The following is a 19970-nucleotide window of genomic DNA, read 5'->3' on the forward strand; positions in this document are numbered from 1 at the left end:
TGACAGAACAGAATAATAAATACAAATAACATGATGGTGGATTGGGATTTCCAGCCCTGCTTTATCCCATGTACGGTATGAGAGGGTTTCTACACTTTCTGGAGTGCCCTATATGGAGTATAACTGGGGATTTCTAAATAAGAGTACAGAGAGGTTACGAGTTCAAATCCCAGTTCTGCCAGAAAACCATTTAACCCTCAACTCTTCGGCTCTGTGCTTGGATCGGAATCCGTCTCTCACTTTTGTACGTTACATTCAAACATTCACGTATCCTGGATGTGGATCCGGAGCCTATCCAGGAAAAACTGGGCGTGAGCCGGGAATAAACACCGGAGGGTACATAAATCCATTATTGGTCACTGTGTGCACAGATATTCACACCTAGTGGCAATTTAGCATTGCCAGTCCACCTACTGGCATGTTTGTGGAGGAAACCGGGGAACCCAGAGGAAACCTACATAGGACACAGGGAGAACGTGCGACATTCGGACGTTCACACTTAACCGGAGACCCTGGAGCTGTCAGGCTATTTGTATAGAAAAAATAACAACAACAACAACAACAACAACGTAGGAGACACTTGTTTTTTTAGGAGGCATGTTATTTATTTGCACAAGGATCTTCAATACAAAAGTGAAGTACCGATTTACCAGATAGCTTTTACAAAACGTAAAACGTGGTCCGCAACCACAAAACTCCTCATGCAGAGATCGTGAGATCATGGTGGAAGCGCACACGCACACTCACACGCACACGCACACACACATACACACGCACAGTGCTTACAATTGGTGTTCCATCAAAGGTGTATGGACACACAGCATTAAGGAAACGATCATCTATAACTCGTCTACGCATACAAAGGAGAAAAATAACAAACGCAACATGTCAATCGAGGAAAAAAAAAAACAACAAAAAAAAGCACTTCCTTTGAAATGGCTTCTATAATACCAGATACATACAGACCTCACCAGGACGTAATGGGAAAATTTCAAAGCCGTCGGTTAACACCCTAAGCAACGGGTCAAAGTGAGCGGTGTAGACATGACTGAATGTGCTGGAAAATATACACGTAAAATATAGAACGACAGCTCGGTCGCTTTAGAAATACTTCATCGTTAAAAGAATAGCGGAATCAATCTTTCGTCGGTAACTTGAGCGTCAAACTACATCTTTGGCGGATCTTTATTTTGGCGCTTCGCGTTCTGGAAAGTGCGACTCGACACCGAGCTTATTCACAAAGACTTGTAGTTTATAAGACGTGGATTCTGTAAAAGTGCATTTTACATTGAAATTTCATTAAGCTGCATTCAAGAGGACCACTCAGGATATTCTTATATCATCATACATCAATAAAGAAATCCCCCCAGCATTTAGGCACGTGTCAATATTATTATTATTATTATTAAATGTTAAATATAATCTGAAAACCTGAAATCATACATGACATTTCTTATCTTGTTAGTTAACAGCTCATCATTTTAAAGGAAAACTCCACCCTGAAGCTTGTTCAGTGTTTATATTGATGTAATGCGCTTATAATGGCGAACACTGCCCTCAAATATAAAAGGTAACATTCAGACCAGACCGGAGCCGTCTTCGAATCACGTGCGTCGGACATGAGTACAGATGAAAAGGTCTCGTTTACCAACAAACGCCACTGCGAAAGAGCGTGCGGAACAATTTCGTACGATTGCGATTTCGCCGATTCGAGTAAAAAAAACCCCCAAAAATACCGCACAAAGCACACACACACACAAAAAAAAAAACACGCAAAGTTGCATCGCAAAATTCTGAAAACGCCGCAGTAAAATCGAGCGTTTTTGGCCGCAATCACACAAAAATAATAATAATTCAGCGTAGAACTAGTGGAGACTCGAAAGTCCCAGAATGCAACGCGGCTACACGACTCGGACACTCAACGTGGATATAGTGATCTCCGAGATGACGGTTGTGACGGCGTCGATGCCGGAATCAGCGTGAAAGCTTTGGAAGCTGATCTGTTTGAGCAGAGTGTATAGACAAGGAAGGGAGAAAAAGCTGGAGAGAGTAAACCACTAAAGCGCCGCTGCATCAAACACAATCTCTTTACACAGACATGAAGCAAGGGCTAAATCCCAGCGGCGCTGCTGATCAGCAGGGGCTCGAACGGAAGAGACGGACGCGAATAAAACTCGGAATCGATCTCAGACGCCGTCGACGTCTGCACTGTTGGTAGTACGTATCCATATGGAAGTCGTTCAGGGTGGATTCGCTTTTAACTGACAAAACTAATATAATGGCGGTATTTTTTTTTTTATTTTATTACCACAATTTTGCATTTCATCATTGGAACGACAGTAATGTCCATGATTTATTAATCTGGTGAATAAAAACGAGGGAATTTCCATCATATTCCTTCCAAAATAAGTTCCATTAGAAGTTCTTAAAGGGCCAGACTTGATCTCGAGAGTGCAATAAAAGAAATAAAAAATAAAAATACAGCCTGAACACAGGTGGTGTATCAAATAACTCCTTACTGGTGATGGCAATTCAGTTACGAGCTTAAAATAAAATAAAATAACCGACAATCGAAATGTCAATCAGCATAAGCATTACCATACCAAAACAAAATGATTATTGGTTATTCGTAATATTAATCTTCTCGTTAAAATATTGACTTTTTAAGCATTGGTGTCCAGAAGATGCAGTGCGTAGGCTTATAGAACAGCTGTAAACCTGGCAACCTGGATTTAAAATGTACAGATATGGCAACGTGCTGTCAGTTCTTCAGGAAGGTTGGTTCACCGTACGTGAGCTGTGGAAGAAAGCAAGCACATTAATCCTGCGTTAATTCATCTGATCCCGCGTTTTCATTCGTCCAGGTTGAGCAGGAAGCGGGAGATCGTCCGTATGTCCATGTGAGGCAGGACGAACAGGCAGTAGAGGAGGAACCACATGAGCAGCAGGAAGTCGACTTCGGAGAGCTCCGGGTGATTTGCGCGCCGTGGACTCCGTGCAGGACTGCACACCTTCTTATTACACATCACACACCTGCAGAATTCAGACAGAACATCCGTTACACACTGTACCAGGATTACGCTAATCAAAAGGCGTGGCCCAGTGATAGAGGCGTGGCCTTTGTGTCTGTTAGTCTCAGTGATGGAGGTGTGGCCTCAGTGCTCATCAGTCTCGGTGACAGAGGCGTGGCCATTATTCCTGTCAGTCTCAGTTAAGCAGGTATGGCCTCTCTGTACATTAGTCACAGTTAAAGAGGTGTGGCCACTCTGTAGAAGGAGGTGTGGCCTCTGTTGGTCAGTCACAGTAAAGGAGGCGTGGCCTCTGTATGTCAGTCACAATGAAGGAGCTGTGGCCTCTATATATATCAATCAATCACAGTGAAGGAGGTGTGGCCTTGGTGCTCATTTGTCTCCATGAGGGGGTGTGGTCTCAGTACCTGTGAGGTGTGGTGTTCTCTGTGTCAGTCCCTATGAAGGAGGTGTGGTGTCTGTGTCATGTTGATCATCATCAACATTATTACTTGTAAGAAATTGAGAAAGCTCTACAGGGGTGTGAGATATAATCTCTTTAGCAGGACAACATGCCATAGTGACAGAATGTTTGCAGTGTAATTGGTGTGACTCTAACAGGAACAGACTTGTTCACACAGGCAGGTTTAGAGAAACGCCTCAAGCTCCACTCAGCTGTCTGAAACAGCTGCTCAGTGCGGGAGATGTTTTGCATCGATTTTGACTGCGCTGGGTGGAGTAATGGTTTAGGGTTGGGCATTCAGATTTCTGCACACGCTACGTGAGAGATGAGAAACACAGGGTGTAAGTTTAGTACCTTTCGTCCGCATGATTTGTCGTGATGGCAGCCGGGGATTCTCCGTTTTCTCTGGGCTGCTGAAAGACAACAGGATATGATTAAACATCAGTGAAGAGATGAATTGACGGTTAATTTGAAAAACGATTCTTATCTTCATATATTCATGAGGAATAGTGAGCAGAAAGTCACAGGGATTTTTTGGGGTGCTTTCATAAACGCAGCACGTAGACCGAGTCGAATTGAATCGACTCAAAACCCGGTGTGTTTTCCGTCTCGGCGTGGTACACGCCGATCACGCTCGGGCGCGAACCGAAACAACCGGTCCGAGAGCGCCTGAGCAAGTGTGGTCTCGGTCAAGTTCTACATTAAATCACTTGCGGCCTGAATGCGAATCGACTCTGAATCGACTCGTCTGCAGGAAGTGAACCAAACATGCCGTGTGCCATTTAAAAAATTGACGTGAGAAAAAAGGACAGAGCTGGGGAAAAAGGTTGGGAAACGCACCAAGGATCCATTAAAGTGGACTAAACATTCTAAAAGCACCGATAGAAAGCCTCTGTAGCTTTTGATTAATTACAGTACAAACCTTCGCTTCTTTCACATCCGCCACTTCTGGTTCGCTCAAAGCTGCCGGTGGCTGGTTTTCATCTTCAGTGCTTCGCTCTCTGACAGCTTCGTCCCTGCTTGAATGGTAAAAAAAAAAAAAAATACAAACTTACACACCTTTCCCATGGCCTTGCGATCATTCCATTCATCAACCCCAGTTTAATGGAACAAAAAGTCCACTTTAACACCAGCGTGTCAGACCTAAGAGCGTCGACGGAATCGGGAAGAAATGTCTATCGTGTCGTTTATCTACAAAAGGAAATCTACAGGTTTAGCTGCATTTCAAAACCCAAACATCATTAAGTACACCATTTAAGGTCATTTGAAGGACATTCATGTGAGGTTACGTCCTTTAGAAGGGAAAAGAAAAGAAAAAAAAACAAAAAGAGGCGGTTTTCTCACTCGGCCGTGGCTCTAATAATAGCACGGTACCTCGGCACGTCCGTGTTTTCTCTGGCAGAGGCAGAGTTCTCCTGTTCCTCTCTGTTTTTCTGTTCTTCTCGGTTATTGTGCTCGATCTCTGCGTCCAGGTCCGTCTCCATCAGGCCCCATTCTCCTGGGTGTCCAACCCAAAGCCCGAACGGACTCTGTCCCGGAGACTCCACAACCCCATAATCAACCTGCACGGAGTTTAAAACCCAACGATTATTATTTCCATACACATATAAAAACACAGTGTACATCAGGAAGACAAGGCTTCGGGATGGTCGTGTACTCTACGCTTCGTTTACCCGCTAGACTGCCTGATTATTAAACTAAATCTCACTCCACGGTAGGGTTTAAAAGTCCGAGTTTGCTACCAAGAGCTGTTTAGAGTTCATCAAATTTTGTAGAATAGAATTGAACTGAATACGAAATCCTTCCTCAGTAATTCAAGTCCAAAAGAAAAAAACAAAACAGAAAAACAACAACAACATAAAAACCCACAGAAAAGTGCCGAGAAGACTCAGCTTTAGTGCTGACACTGGAGACTCCTTCCAAAAACGCTCAATAAACATCTCCATATCAACGATTATACACATTTCTTAATCTTAATCCTTCTTGGTAATGGACTCAGATTTTGGAACCCTACTGTGGTACTTCATCATACTTCCAAATCACCTCTGAACGTTCTTCTGAAAGCACTGATCTAAATAAACAGACCGTTTTATAACTGCAGTGAGATTACTGATACTGACGGGGAAAATCATCCAAAATGCAAAGGTCTGATCCATTTACTGAAGGAAAAGAGTTTCCGCTAGAAATATCTTCATCTCCCCGGGTGAGCTATTTAATATTTAATCAATGTGTGTGTGTGTGTGTGTGTGTGTGTGTGTGTGTGTGTGTGTGTGTGAGAAAATCACAAGTCATGCAGTGAAAGTGATATAATTTCCTCCAGGCTGAGAAAACTTCAAACATCCACCTAGGTCCAACGAGATACTACACAAGTAACGGAAATAGAACCGTATCCAGCGCGGTTATAGCCTTCCATAAACATGAGATAAGGTCATTATCGCTGCTACCATTTCCTGATAATCCAGTTCATCCAATTCAATTCACAATATCCTGTCTGTCCTGGTTATATGGCCCTAATTACGTACGGTAATCACCTTTTCCTGCGCACTGTCAGAGTCAGTAAGCGCAGGTTGCGAGGGCGCGGGTTGCAGAGGAGTCACGCTGAGCGACAGCCGGAGCTCCGCACGGTACCTCTCCGCCCGCTCCGTATCCAGAATCTTGGTCTCCTCCCAAGTGGCCTGTCCTTCATTCTCATTATCATACGGCTGGTCTACTACGCTGGGCGTCGGCGGACTGAAGGGCCGCTCATCTTCTTCACAGGATGGAGTGCCAGGATTTGGCTGGTCCAAGGCCTCAGGTGTGGGGAGGTCAGTAACAAGGGTATTACTCTGAGAGGTCACAGATACTGGCATGGTCGTGTTGATTTCAATCAGGTCATCTTCTGAAGCTTTAGAATGATTGATGTTTTGCAGACCGGATGATGTGTCGTCTTCTTTTGTGCTCACGTCTTCGACGGCCCCGTTTTCAGTCTCCGGAAGACCTTGGGTTGCATTCAGCTCGTCCTCCGACTCGTTTTTAGCGACGACGTCCGCTTGAACAAGGCTTAAATCACCCTGACTTGTTTCTTCACACGACCGCTTCACAGGACTGGTTTCCAGCTTCTCTTCTTCAACCTCGGGAAAGCTCGTCTCCACCAGCCTGTCGGTCACCTGTTGGTAGGATTCACTCAAATCTTTCATTGCTGGCTCTTCGGTTTTGCTTGAATCCTCAGCGCCAGACTTCTGTTCCACTTTCTCTTGGATCTCTGCCTCAAAATCTGTTGCCCCAGGCTGGCTGCTGTTTGTGGGGATCTGAGGAAGCTCGTACTCGGTACTGATCTGGTCTGCTTTATCTTCTGGCTTCGGACCGTCCTGCTCAGTTTCCTGCACCTGATCTACATCTTCAGTCTTTCTGAAACGGTGATGTTCCTCTGCAGCACCATCCTCCATCCTGCCACTGAACACATCTGGCATCTGGTTTCCCTCCATTTCCTCATCAAGAGGCTCTTCACGCAACTCCGTGCCTAATTCTTCAATGTCCTCTTCACTCCCTGAAATGGAAATCCTCTCGTACTGAACGACAGGCCACTCTTGGTCGTCCTCAAAAACGTTTGTTTGATCTGATTCCATAGAGACCTTCTGTACAGCTTCTTCGGTGTTGGAAGACTCGAGACTTTCTTCGCAATATTCAGCCAGGTTCTCCAATTCATTTTCAACACCAGCAACGGGTTTATTAGAGTCAGGGGACAGCCAACTCTCGCTGACATCATCTGGTTGAGTTGCGGCGATATCCTTCTGATCTGGATAGTACCCAGAGTCACCGTCCCCATAGGAAGGATCGGAAGATGCGGGTTTATCTGGATTCGTCTCGGGACAAGGTTCCTGGGCGTTTGAGTTTGTCATGATATCCTCATTGGGCACATCACTGGCAGATTCTTCTTCCTTAAGATCTAAAATGTACCTATAAGCATCCTCTTCCTCGGACAGCAACGCGGATCTAGCCTCTAAGCTGAGCGAGAAGTTTCCCTCATCAACAAACAACTCTGAATCTACCTGATCTTGCAGGCCCCTCTCTGATTCCAGTGGAGAACCCAGTGAGGTCAGATCGCCTGCTGAGGTGGAATCTCTCAGAGAGTCGTTGCTGCACGACTGTGGAAGTTCACTAGGCGTCTCAGCCCACGATTCTGGGAAATCCATAGCCGAGTCGGTGAGAGACGGCTGCGGGGAGCTCAAGGGAGAGGACGCGTCTTTGTTCAGGCCCGGTGGGCGACTCGGAGGCCGATTTTCTGTAGTACTGGGGCTCGAACCCACTGAGGAGTCCTCGCTGTCCCAAGGTCGGTCATCTACCGTTTGAAGTGGGACAGGAGAACGTTTTTGCTCTTGATCTTTAACCACTGAGGAGATAAAGATCTTGGGTGGAGGCTGAACCCAGTCCCTCTTCACTAAACTGGACTTTTCTCTCTTCCTCTGAACTCCATTCTTAACCGGCGGCTCTGTCATCCGCGCACTGACCTTATTCCTCTCCAGGATATCCGAAGGCTCATCCTTCAGGAAAACAGCAATCGGACAGCACATAAATCACATCTTAAACACGTTACTTGATATTTATAATCTGATGGATGACATTCGCAGGATCTTACCTCCTCGATTCCTGGAAAGTGCTCCAGAAACTGGGACACGTAGGTCATTATGGACTGTTCGTCAGGACGATTCAGGGTTACGTCTGAGGAGATACGTTTCATTTTACTACACCACTGTTGCTGATCCAATTGTTTTTACTGTTGCAGGAGCTTTCCAATGCAAGTCTGAGTGCATGAATGATCAATCAAAAAAAAAAAAAAAAAAAAAAAAAAAATCACACCATTTAGGTGTGATCAAATCATTTAGGGAGGCAGGGGTACCTTCAGGCTCCAGAAGTCGTGGGATGCCCAGGCTGTAATGCGCCGTCCTGAAGGCCTCTTCGATGTTCTCTCTGGGTGACCTCAGCAGAGCTCTCCTCATGTCCACCAGACTGGGGTCAATGGACTTGATGACTGCAAGAAAGGCAAGACCACTTTTCCAGCTCTTGCCAAAATCCTGGACTGCCACACCATATCTATAAAATAAAAAAAACAGGATGATAAGCAGTGAGCATTGGAATACACACAGCTCCTGACTGCTCCTCAGAAAGGCCTCGTCATCCTCAGGAACACTTACTTCCTGGTACGTCTCTGGACCCAGTGTAAGAGAGTCTTTATGGCTTTTCCATGATCCCTGGCAACGATGGAAGGCTTCTTCTCGTCCGACGGCGTGCTGGACAGCGACATGTCCGAGTCCGAGCTGGTTGGGATGGACGACAGGCTGGAAGTGGACGGGAATTGGTTCCTTATGTTTCCTGTAAGCTCTTTAATCTGGGGGGGAAAAAAACGAGATACAAATTTCATACACTGCATGAAAAGTACACAAACATCATCATAAGCGTAACTGAAATGAAGTAAATTACTGAAATTAAACTAAATTAATGCGAGAAAGAGGGCGGATTTAGATTTAAGGAAAACCTTTTGCCTTTATTATTTTCATTTTAGTTAGAATTTGGCACAATTTTTCTTTTTCTGTCCCGCACTGCGCTTTATAAAGTAAAACACAATTTACGTCAGTCAATGCCAGATAAGCGAAGAGAGACAAGCGTGTGATCTCTTTACCTGGAAAAAGAGGATGATATTCCAGATAAGCCCGAGCACAATGGACGAATTGCCATCAGCGACATCGGCAGCGTCGATGCTGACCAGCTTTACCTGGATCAGATAAGTGACTCGTCACACACGATCGTGCCAACGAGGTGTTTTCAACAACATGCATTTGGAATGCTTTAATCTTACTGCTTCATGACTCAATACTTACGTTTCTTTCCTCCAGGAATGCCAACACCCTGGCTATGTTATTAAGCCGGAAAATGCGATGCGCGGACGGTTTGAATTCATGCAGCTGAGAAAAAAAAAAAAAAATTCTGAATTTAATATTTCCCCTGCAATTGATAAACAGAGAGGAAATCAAATATTTTCGGAAAAACCTCGCGCGTTTATCGAAAGGATCCGGGTTATTTATTTATTATATTTTTTAAAAATCCGTTATTCCGGAAGATTCTCACCAGCCTGCATCCTGACAGCTCCTCCAGCAAGGCCATGAGAACCCGCCCATCTCGGATGTCACGGAAAAGATCGTGCACCATCAGTGGAGGATTACACTACAGGAAGTAGAGAGGAAATGTAAGGTTCAGTGTAATCTGATGGACTAACTTTTCTAATCCTTTTAAGATAAGTATATTTTCTATACGACGTAACATCCACATGTTCGTACAGGATGGTCATCCTAGTGATCGTAGAGATCCATCAGCGAGACTTGGTGGAAACCGGTAGTGCTCCCTTGACTTGACTCCAGAAAGCCAGAGGAGTCAAATCAATCTGCAGGATTAAGTTCTGGCCCATAACGCCTAGACCCTGTGGCGCAGAGGCAAAATACCTACTTCTCAGATTCCCTGACTCAAACCAGCCATTAAAACTCTCCATACTTACATTTAGAGATGGATGATATGCATTTCCTACAAAACCCAGTGCTGCAAACTCCTCCTTGACAGTTTATCTGATAACCCAAAAATAAACAAGAACAGTCATGGGACAAAGAAAGTACACCCTCCTTCAATTCTAGGTTGTTATTTATCAGGGCCTAAATAACAACTGGGTGGTCCTCACCAACTTCTACAAATAAATGGTCATTTTCTCCCAACATTCAGAAAGCAGGTGGGGAAATAATAAAAGTACACCCTATAATTCAGTAACAACCCATAGCAACAGCGAATTAAACGTTTTCTGTAGGAGTTTATCAATCTCTCACGCTTCTTTACAACATTCATATATGCACAGCTGTCTTAAGATCCCGCCAGAGCATCTCAAAGGGGCTGAGGTCTTTGCAGTTTGAGACATAGAATTGAAGGAGGGTGTACTTTCTTTTGCTCCATGACTGTAGAACCTGATACCAGTGCTGCCTCTGCCACCAAGAAGGCTATTCCTTCGATTTACAAATGGTTATGCTTGAAATTCCCTTAAAATATACTTCAAACAAGAAGGAAGCTATTGAAGAAAAACAATTTCAGACATTTATCCTTTGACGTGTTCTTGCCCCTGTTTAGATCAATTCCAAAATTTGGAAATGTAGGCCAACCGGCCTACAAAGCATGTTTTTTGGGCTGGGGAGGAAACCGGCGTACCCGGAGGAAACCCCCGAAGCACGGGGAGAACATGCAAACTCCATGCATGCAGGGCGGAGGCAGGAATTGAACCCCCGACCCTGGAGGTGCGAGACAAACGTGACAACCACTAAGCCACCGTGTTCTTAAGATATCACGCTTGAATATTAGATCAAAGATAACTTTTACATCATCTGAACATTTTGAGGACTGCGTCCAAATTTCATGCAAATTTTTCACGGGTCGTTATAATATGCTAGGAATTGTTTCAACCATGCAAGCTGATGTTTTGCATGTTGTATCTTTGGGACTCCCAATAATGATGCTACAATTTAAAAAAAAATAAGTGTCAAAATTGACCAAACAAATGGCCATTGGTTAGCACTGTATGTGCTACAGAGCATCATTTATACTGTAATTGATCTTTAGTAAACGCTTTATTCTGGTCACGGTTGCTGTGGATCCAGAGCATATCCCAGGAATACTGGGCGTGAGGCGGGAATACACCGTGGATGGGACACCGGTTCATTGCAAGACACCAGCTAAGGACATTTCAGGGTAATTGTGGCACCCCCTAGTGCCCTTCATGGCAAAGCCATGACTGTGTGGGGAACTTTCCAGAATTTGAGCCAATGAATCGTAGTTGAGAGACAAAATAATGAATACAAATGTGTGATTGTTAATTAGTGGGTCGTCGTTCTGTTCAGAAGCCAAGCTCTGGGCCACACGATAAAGACTCATTGTGCTGCAAAACAAAAGACTCATCACTCGACGCTTTCTGTCAGTGCGAAGCATGCCGTGAATGGCAGCCTTCTCGTCTCCGAGCTGTCTGAAACACTAGAAGCCCAACAGTCGATGGACAGAGAGGACAAAGGCACTGGGTTTTAACGAGAAGTCACACGGTTACCCGCAGTGAGCAAAGTGTAATGCAAATGTGCGGTGAAGAATGAAAGAGAAAGTGATGTAGACGTAGAGGAGGAGGAAACCCCAAAGAGCCAAAACAAGATCAATTAAAACCTAATGAGGTGAAAGAATAAAAACCACAGCACATTGTTGAAGATGTAACTTTCACCAATCGCCTAATACATCATTAATGTCAATTCCATTTTATTCATTCATAATTCATGGCAAGGGAAGAGACACGTGCACTTCCTGTTATCGCGTGTCACTGCCGTAGCCGTGTGTTCGTGACTCGTTCGTCAGGAGTAAAGCGGCCTACATCTCATTCACACGGCCTGATTTTACATCCCTGGGGCAAAAAAGGGTCGAGCTGAAGTTTTAAATTTAAACACAAACTTCATCATATCACCACTAGCCCTTTTTTTTCTCCTTGATATACTGCTTTGAACTATGTAATGGATTAAAAACATAACACAAGCTAGCCAGTTTGCTAAGCACAGCACTGCACTAGCGCTAGTCAGCTAACTAAGTAGCTTAGCTAACATTGTCATTATTTATCGATATTAAACTGGTTAAACTGAGGTAAAATGCTTCAATATGTAACTAAAAAAAAACCTCAGCTATCTTGTTTAGTAGCAAGCTGGCTAACATTAAGTGAATTTTTTTTTTTAACCGATTATATATCTAAACCAGGAGCTAGGTTGGCTAGCAAGCTAGCCACCATTAGGTCAATCTAATCTCCTTCCTTGGTGAGCCAGGGTAGCCTTTACTCTGCAAAATCAGGATGGTCAGGATCTCTTGCTAACAGATTAACTCGCACAAACCTTCTCTAGATGCAGATTCATCCATCTTGTGAAGGTCCGCTTCTGAACGACTTCTCTCTCAACTGAAAGAAACAAAACAAAACAAAAATTTCATGAAGTCTAACCGTCTACGGCATGGATTATTAGATTTACGTCTATATATATATATATATATATATATATATATATATATATATATATATATATATATATATATATATTATTTGAATTAGTTCAAGTAACAAAAAATATGTATATTTAAAATGTTGGAAAATAAATTTTGTGGGGTAAATTGTTGCCGTATGACAACAATGTGCAATGGTGGCACCATACAGTCAAAAATAACACAAAACGTATGAGATTACGATTCCAGTTAATGCATTTTACAGAGTACAAGTTGCAGAGGTTTAAACGTGTAAAAGTTCTATCTTCTAGAAAGGAATTACAGTTGTAAAAAGTATGTGGATGGATTTACTCGCTCAAAATACATACAAAAATTAGAACCAGACATGTTTTGGGAGAAGAATCTTTTTAATTCTTTCTCTTAAAACACAGAATTTAGAAAATAAAGATGCAATTGCAAAATGTCTGACTAAATGACAGTTTTTCTTACTTTAATTTAAATATACTATTAGATTTAGATTTGCGATATAGGCCTGTTTCAATTCATAAATGCAAATACCACAGTTCCATTATCGCATGTTGTTGCCGTATGGCAACAATGACATTTTACCATTTAACAGAATACTCAGAATATATAAACTTGTTTAAATGACAAAAAAATAAATGCTAACTTCACAGATTGCGTTTCAATTTTTTTCCTTTAAATAGTTTTGCCTAACTTCTCTCCGATGATGACCTTCACCATGCCATGTGATTGCAGAAAAGGAAGTGTATTAATCAAAAAGGAACCTCGAGAAAACAGGACGTAGTCATGATAGCACAATTCCTCATAATTAGCATGCGCTAGCAATTGGTTTATTATCATTTTGCACTTTCGGTCCAAATGCCAAGAATTACAAAGCTGAAAACACTGCATTGATTTTAGACATGTAGAGTTCAGCGTGTTGTAGCAAGCATTTGGGAGCGTGTCGAGCACCGAGAGCAAAGGTCGTATCCTTGTGTATTCAGCGTCCATCTGAAATAAAGCTGAAACTAAAAACGTGACCGTGAAGGCCAGACAGAACGAGACACGTTATACGGTCCTTCTGGCACCGTCCACTCTGTCGTCTTCTTAATAGAGTGTGTTGCTGCTACTCAAGTTAAGTTTTGTCCCCGCTCTACTACAGAGGCGCCTCATTAGCATTCAGACCATGTAAATAAATAACTCAACAGGACGCGGACCCATCCTCGTGGGAGCGCCACTTCAGCCGGAGCTTCCTTCATTCATTCATTCATTCTTCAGTTCAAGGGGGAAAAAAAACCCCCCAAAGGGCCTCCATTCGCTGAGATCAATACGCGCTGTGCAAATGACATGATGGAATAATGACCGAGCGGACGAGCAGGGAGGCCAGGCTAACACACACACACACACACACACACACACACACACACACACACACAACAGCACACGTTCACCAGGCTGCACACACTAATCTGAGTGGAAACTCACAAAATCTTTTATAAGGTCAAGGAAAAGTAAGGAGCTACTGTTACTACCCTAAAGTTACTTTCCCACAACAACATTTACAGAAGTGTCTTATTCCTCTTATACAGAAACTTGCATCAGAAATATCCCAAAGGTTAACTGTTTTTAAAATTGATTAAAAGGATGAGACGTTTTTCTTCTGTCTCTTGAAGTTAATAAGATTGCCCAAAAATTTATACTTTTTTTTTTTTTTTAAACTTGAAGATGGATATTTCTTGGTGCAGCTTGTTCCATGAATTAGACCTTTAAAGCATTTACGTTGTTTAGATAAAGTAATGAACTGAAGAAATAAAATTAAAAAACTTGGGGGCTCGAATCCCGCCTCCGCCCTGTGTGCACGGAGTTTGCATATTCTTCACACGGTTTCCTCCGGGTACTCCGGTTTCCTCCCCCGGTTCAAAGACATGCGTTGTAGACTGATTGGCGCTCCCAAAAATTCTCTGTAGTGAATGTGTGTGAGTGTGTCCTGCAACGGGTTGGCACCCCGTCCAGGGTGTCCTCCATCTTGTGTCCCGAGATCCCTGGGATAGGCTCCAGGTTCCCCATGACCCCGTGTAGGATAAGTGGTACGGAAAATGGTTGGATGGATGTTTATAGGTGCTATAATGCAAAGTGATAACAGGAACTTCACAACATTAAACATTACTATAAATGGATAAAAAGTATCACAGGTCATTTTTTAATAAAATTGGTAATCATTGGCAAATTGCTGAAGTATACGATGAATAAAACACTTCCGGTCATGCTGTTCTAGGAAAATCTGGAAAATTCACCTCAGGCTGGACCTAACCACCCATCGTTGATTATTTTCTTATAAATAAATGGACGTGTCTTAATTATAGGTGTGAAGTAAATCGCTCATGGTTAAGCATTAAAGTTTTTTATATTTTATTTGTCGTCACCGTTCAGTCATGTTAGTCATTTACTTCTACGTGCAAGGAATTTTACGTAGCTGGACCTTTTACAAATCTTACTCCAACACCCCTGTTGTACATCAACGATTCCAGCATTCGCAAAATAAACACTTCAATCTGTGTCGAGACCTAAAAAGCAATAACAGTGCGCAGGCTTTTTCGCATCAAGCTTAAATCCCCTCCATCCGTCATGGCCGTGAGGTCTGTGATGATTTGCAAGATTAGACTAACAAATCCTACACACAGCATGCACGTCAGCTCTCGCAGGCTCAGCTCAGCACGGCGCTGTGCTATTCCTGAGGCGGGCGAAGGCTGCACGCCGACGCCGTACGAGCTCAGAGCTTCGTTAGCTCCGCAGATTCCGAACAACGCGAAAAAGAAAACAGCCGGCTCAGGTTACACGCACATACTTAAAAATCCGATCGGATCAAATGGTCTGATGCATGCATGCTAAGAGCGCGGCTTTCTCTGCTGCCAGTCATGAAAAATGCAAAGAGAAAACATTCAAATTTTTTTTTTTTTTTTTTTTTAGGGATAATCTCATTTTACTGAAGCAGATACAAAACAAGGGGAAGTCTCACAGCACAGGAATAATAAACAACGATATTTAGCGTGATTCATGGTCAACGTTACAGCCGGAAAAGCACGGACAGGATTAGAAATGCATGTAATTGTAGATATGGTGATGTTTCCTGTGTTTATGGAAGGGGAAGGAGTCTCCAGTGTTAGAGCTTTCTAACATGGGAAAGTCTTCATGACGGTAAGAGGTGAAGGGAGCGGCTTTTTATAGCTGCACTAAACGATAAAACGTGCAAAAACTACAAAATACAAAGTGCAATCGTTGGAAACGTACCGTGTTAGAAGAGTAACAAAACACACACACGAAAATAATCAACATCAGTGTGTTAAAACTTAACAGTAACGCCACGTCAACATTATTCTCCCATAAAGGCATGCCCCTGTGTGTTTTCGTCCTCATGTGTCACCCGTATCGTACACCACTTCTATACTTGATTACTTAGAAGAAAATAACTCCAACCCCCCCACCCCCCTCCACATGCCACACGCTCAGAAAGGGAATAAAATAAAAAAGTCTGCAGAATGACTCAGGGGTTCAACAAGCTCATATGAAACGCACTTCCATTTAAATGCACGGCCATTAAACTTACCCTCTAGAGGAACTTAATGTTATTTTCGCTCCTATGAACAGGGCCTGACCCCACTGAGCTAAAGATGATAAATGCACTCCTTGTTCCCTCATACACTGTAGCGTCTTTATTCAAAAGACTAGAAATAACAGTCATGGTGCTGTGACACGTGTTAGCGTTTAAAGGTTCCAGTCCATCCATTGTAAGCATGTCAGTGTTTTCACTGGCCCATGTACACTGCTTTAAATTAAGGCTTTTCTGTGGAGGATTTACGAATAAGGAAACACACACACACACACACAGAGAGAGAGGGATGATGTAATTACTAAGAATACGTATTGGTATAATAAAGACCTAAATGGAAGACTTGCTCACATAGTTGGAAAGATACGAAGAGATTCTTCCAAAGATGGAAAGATTACGGGACAATACGATACGACTCGGATTACAGTTGGCCGTCCGGCAAAAGTCGGCGACCGGGTAGAGAGGGGATTAGTCAAAGAAGCAAGCCAAAAGCCAAGGTTAACTCGACATGATGCTACCACCACCGTGCTTCGCTGTGCGGACGGCGATACTCAGTGTTGGGTTTCTGCCAAACGTGGCATTCTGCGCCAAGGCCAAGATTTGCTCTCATCAGACCAGAGAAACTATTTTCCCCATGTCTTTTGGAAAACTCCTGAAGGGATTTCATGCGACTTGCCACTCTTCCACAAAGCCCAGGTTTGTAGAGTGTCCAGGCTTTGGTTGTCCTGTAAACAGCTTCTCTCATCGGAGACGTGGATCTCCCAACTTCTTCAGAGTTACCGTTGGTTTCGTGGTTGCTTCTCTTACCAATGACATCCTTACCCAGGCACTTATTCTATTCCATTCCACTGCCATATTATTTCCATTTTTATTAATGGATTTAATGGCACCTTAATCTAAACTTTAACCAAACCTTAATTGTTACTCAGTCTTCATGATACTGTCTGTTTAGATATGTCCTCTAAGACCGTGCGGTTTCCAGGAACAGGTGAATTTATAGAGATCACATGACACTTTAATTGTCTATATAAACATATACAGTATAGATGTTCTATATAGGTGGTACTTATTCATTCATCCATTTTCTGTACCAGTCATCCTGCACAGGGTTACAGGGGAGCCCGGAGCCTATCCCAGGGGACCTGGGGCAGAAGGCGGGGGACACCTTGGACGGGATGCCAACCCATTGCAGGACATAATCACACACATATTCACACCACTGTTTACAAACTATAGAGAAATTTCGAAGTGCCAGTCAGCTTACAACACATCGTCTTTGGACCGGGGGAGGAAACCGGAATACCAAGAAGAAATTCCAAATCACGGGGTGAACACGCAAATTCCACGCACACAGGGTGGAGGTGGGATTCAAACCCCCAACCCCACAACCCAAATGAGCTAACCATTAGGCCATCATGCCCCCCCCCCCCTTGACAATTTTGGAAATGCCAATCAGCTTACAATGCATATCTTTGGACTGGGGGAGGAAACCAGAATACCAAGAAGAAATTCCAAATCACAGGGTGAACACGCAAACTCCGTTCACAGGGGGTGGAGGTGGGGTTCAAACCCCCAACCCCCAACCCAAATGAGCCCCCCCCACCACCACCACCCCCGGTGGTACATAGCTTACCCTGAAACAACAGATCTGGTGATATGCTGGTGCTTTCAGGAAAGTAAAGCCCAGTTGGCACTCGACAGAAAGACACTTGATCCCATCTTTAGGAAAGAGAAAATCACAAAGAAGCCCTCCAGCTGCAACGTCTCAGCACAGAGCGGGCCGAGTGCTAGTGGAAGAGCCGAGTGGATGTTCTCGACCGCTCAAAAGAGGACAAGGAAGATAAATTAAGTGCGTGCAAATGTGTGTCGGCGCAAGAGCAAAAGAAAGAGACACACTGATTCCACGGAGTGTTTGTTAAGCTATTTTTAATCAATTGAAGGACAAAAACCATTTTCTCATTAATTTGCTCAAACATATAGACACTATTTATTCTCCGACGCTTTGCCACTATTGGTATAAGACAAAAAAAATGTTGTAAACAGTAATTACTCATGTGCTGTCTTCTGTGGTCATATCTAAATGGCCATAATGTCTACTGTGAGCACAGTTTGTTTAAGGAAATACAACATTAAAACATGATTCATTTTGATAAGTGGTGTATGATGATTCCCTCATCAAATGTTTATGATCAATCAGTATTAATCCTTATTTGTTGACTCGCCTACCATGCCCAGCTATTATCAAACGGAAAATGCCGAGTCATCTCACGCTACAGTCACTGTGATAGCAACTAGCAAGCAGCAATGCTAGTCAGATGTTCACCATCTGTGCTAACATGGGTGTCTGTGGTGTTGCATGGTTGACAGAAGATTAGCGTCTAGATCTGAGTCAATCACGTCCCGGAACATAAAGTCTGATTCTTAGCCCTCGTTGTTAAGTTCTGTTGCTGTCAACTGGCACAAATTCCATCTCTGAGCACACGGAACGTTTCCAAATGCGATGAACACTGCCTTCAGGTTGTTTTGTTTTGAGTTCACATCACGTGCTTTTGTTTTTGTCTGTCTTCACACTAGTCCCGTCATTGTATGATTACCTTACTGTGTTCACCTGTTCTGTGTTACGCCTTTGATTAGTCTGTCCGTTTATGCCCTCTTGTTGCGAAGTCTTGTCATGCATTTCGAGCATCGAGTCCAAGACGTGTTTCTCTGTATCTTATGTCCTGCCTCCACCTTCCCTGGTTTTGACCCTCGCTTTTGTTTTCATGTTTTGATTATAAATTATTCTCAAGTGATGTTATCTCTGCCTTCGTTTCCACCCCAACTACGGACTTCGACAACGATTTCTGGATCCTTTTGGACACGGATTTACACACGTGTGTCCTGCTTTCAGTCACAGCACGTTACCATCACGCGCACGTCGATTAGTGTCGAGATTGTATCGTGTGTGGCGGCGTGTTTTTAACCTGTTTTACCTGTGTAACATTAAAACACATCGATTTATTTTTGGTCCTAGTGGCTCTTTTTCTTAACCACATCATAAAAAATAACATGTATTAATGTGTGTTGTCCTCAAGAAAGAAAGAACGCAAGAAAGACTGAAAAAAGGAAAAATAAAATTGGCCACGCCCATCCGAACGTCAATTTTTTTTTCTTCTTGCTTTGTTCTGTGAGACTTCAAAATTTGAATAAATTGTCTAGCAATAATATACAGCACTAAGCGAGCGAGAGATCATGGTATTAAACTGTGAAGTACAATCTCTTAAAGGGGATAATCAATTAAATCAGCTTTACAGGCCTTTTAATTCATAACCAGAAGATGGAAGACCGAGTGAAGAACAAACGGAGGGAGGAAAAACACTCCAGTGTGCGAGCTTTGCCTTATTCAGCAGCATTTCTCCAGCCGGTAGAAACACCTGCATCTAATAAAACTGCTTCACGATGTCCTCACATGCCGGAAAATTACGCTTACCTCAGCACCTCGAACATCACACTGACTTTACAGGTTTACAAATGAATGACGCAAGACATTTTAACATGCACTTCTGAATGAGTTCATTTACCAGAAAGGCTTCTTACGTTGTTCTGAAAGATTATGCAACTACAGTATGTACAGCCATCATCACACACCTCCAGAAGTATTGGCACCCTTCATGGAGGAAAAAAAAAAAGTGTGTGTATATATTTTAAACACACCTGCCCTGGCGAGAAGAACAGCCCTCAGACTCTTTTGTAATGTCTTGGTTCACTCCTCCATGCAAAACATTTGAAGCTCTTTTATATTCTTAGGTTTGGGCATGTGGACCTGCCAGTTCAATTCACACCACAGATTTTCTGTATGGTTCAAATACTGGAGAATGAGTCATTG

The 19970-nt window shown here is 43.2% G+C and overlaps 1 protein-coding gene across 3 annotated transcripts in view; it reads right to left on the minus strand.

Annotated features, from left to right (window-relative positions):
* Window positions 1–580: 580 nt before the first annotated feature.
* Window positions 581–19970, minus strand: part of clmna (calmin a) — a 28067-nt gene continuing 8677 nt past the window's right edge. The window contains exons 2-13 of one of the 3 annotated variants that reach the window (XM_053632237.1): window positions 12393–12454; window positions 9574–9669; window positions 9327–9410; window positions 9128–9220; window positions 8643–8836; window positions 8348–8541; window positions 8087–8169; window positions 6003–7991; window positions 4846–5033; window positions 4394–4487; window positions 3826–3884; window positions 581–3033 (exon numbers count right to left, since the gene is read on the minus strand). In XM_053632237.1, coding sequence (XP_053488212.1) covers window positions 2853–3033; window positions 3826–3884; window positions 4394–4487; window positions 4846–5033; window positions 6003–7991; window positions 8087–8169; window positions 8348–8541; window positions 8643–8836; window positions 9128–9220; window positions 9327–9410; window positions 9574–9669; window positions 12393–12454 — 3317 coding nt within the window. In that variant the 3' untranslated portion in view covers window positions 581–2852. Of the gene's footprint in view, window positions 3034–3825; window positions 3885–4393; window positions 4491–4845; window positions 5034–6002; window positions 7992–8086; window positions 8170–8347; window positions 8542–8642; window positions 8837–9127; window positions 9221–9326; window positions 9411–9573; window positions 9670–12392; window positions 12455–19970 lie in introns of all 3 variants that reach the window. The other 2 variants (XM_053632236.1, XM_053632235.1) reach the window with 2 other exon arrangements.

This window comes from Ictalurus furcatus, chromosome 9 (genome assembly GCF_023375685.1).
Source record: "Ictalurus furcatus strain D&B chromosome 9, Billie_1.0, whole genome shotgun sequence".
NCBI lineage: Eukaryota > Metazoa > Chordata > Actinopteri > Siluriformes > Ictaluridae > Ictalurus > Ictalurus furcatus.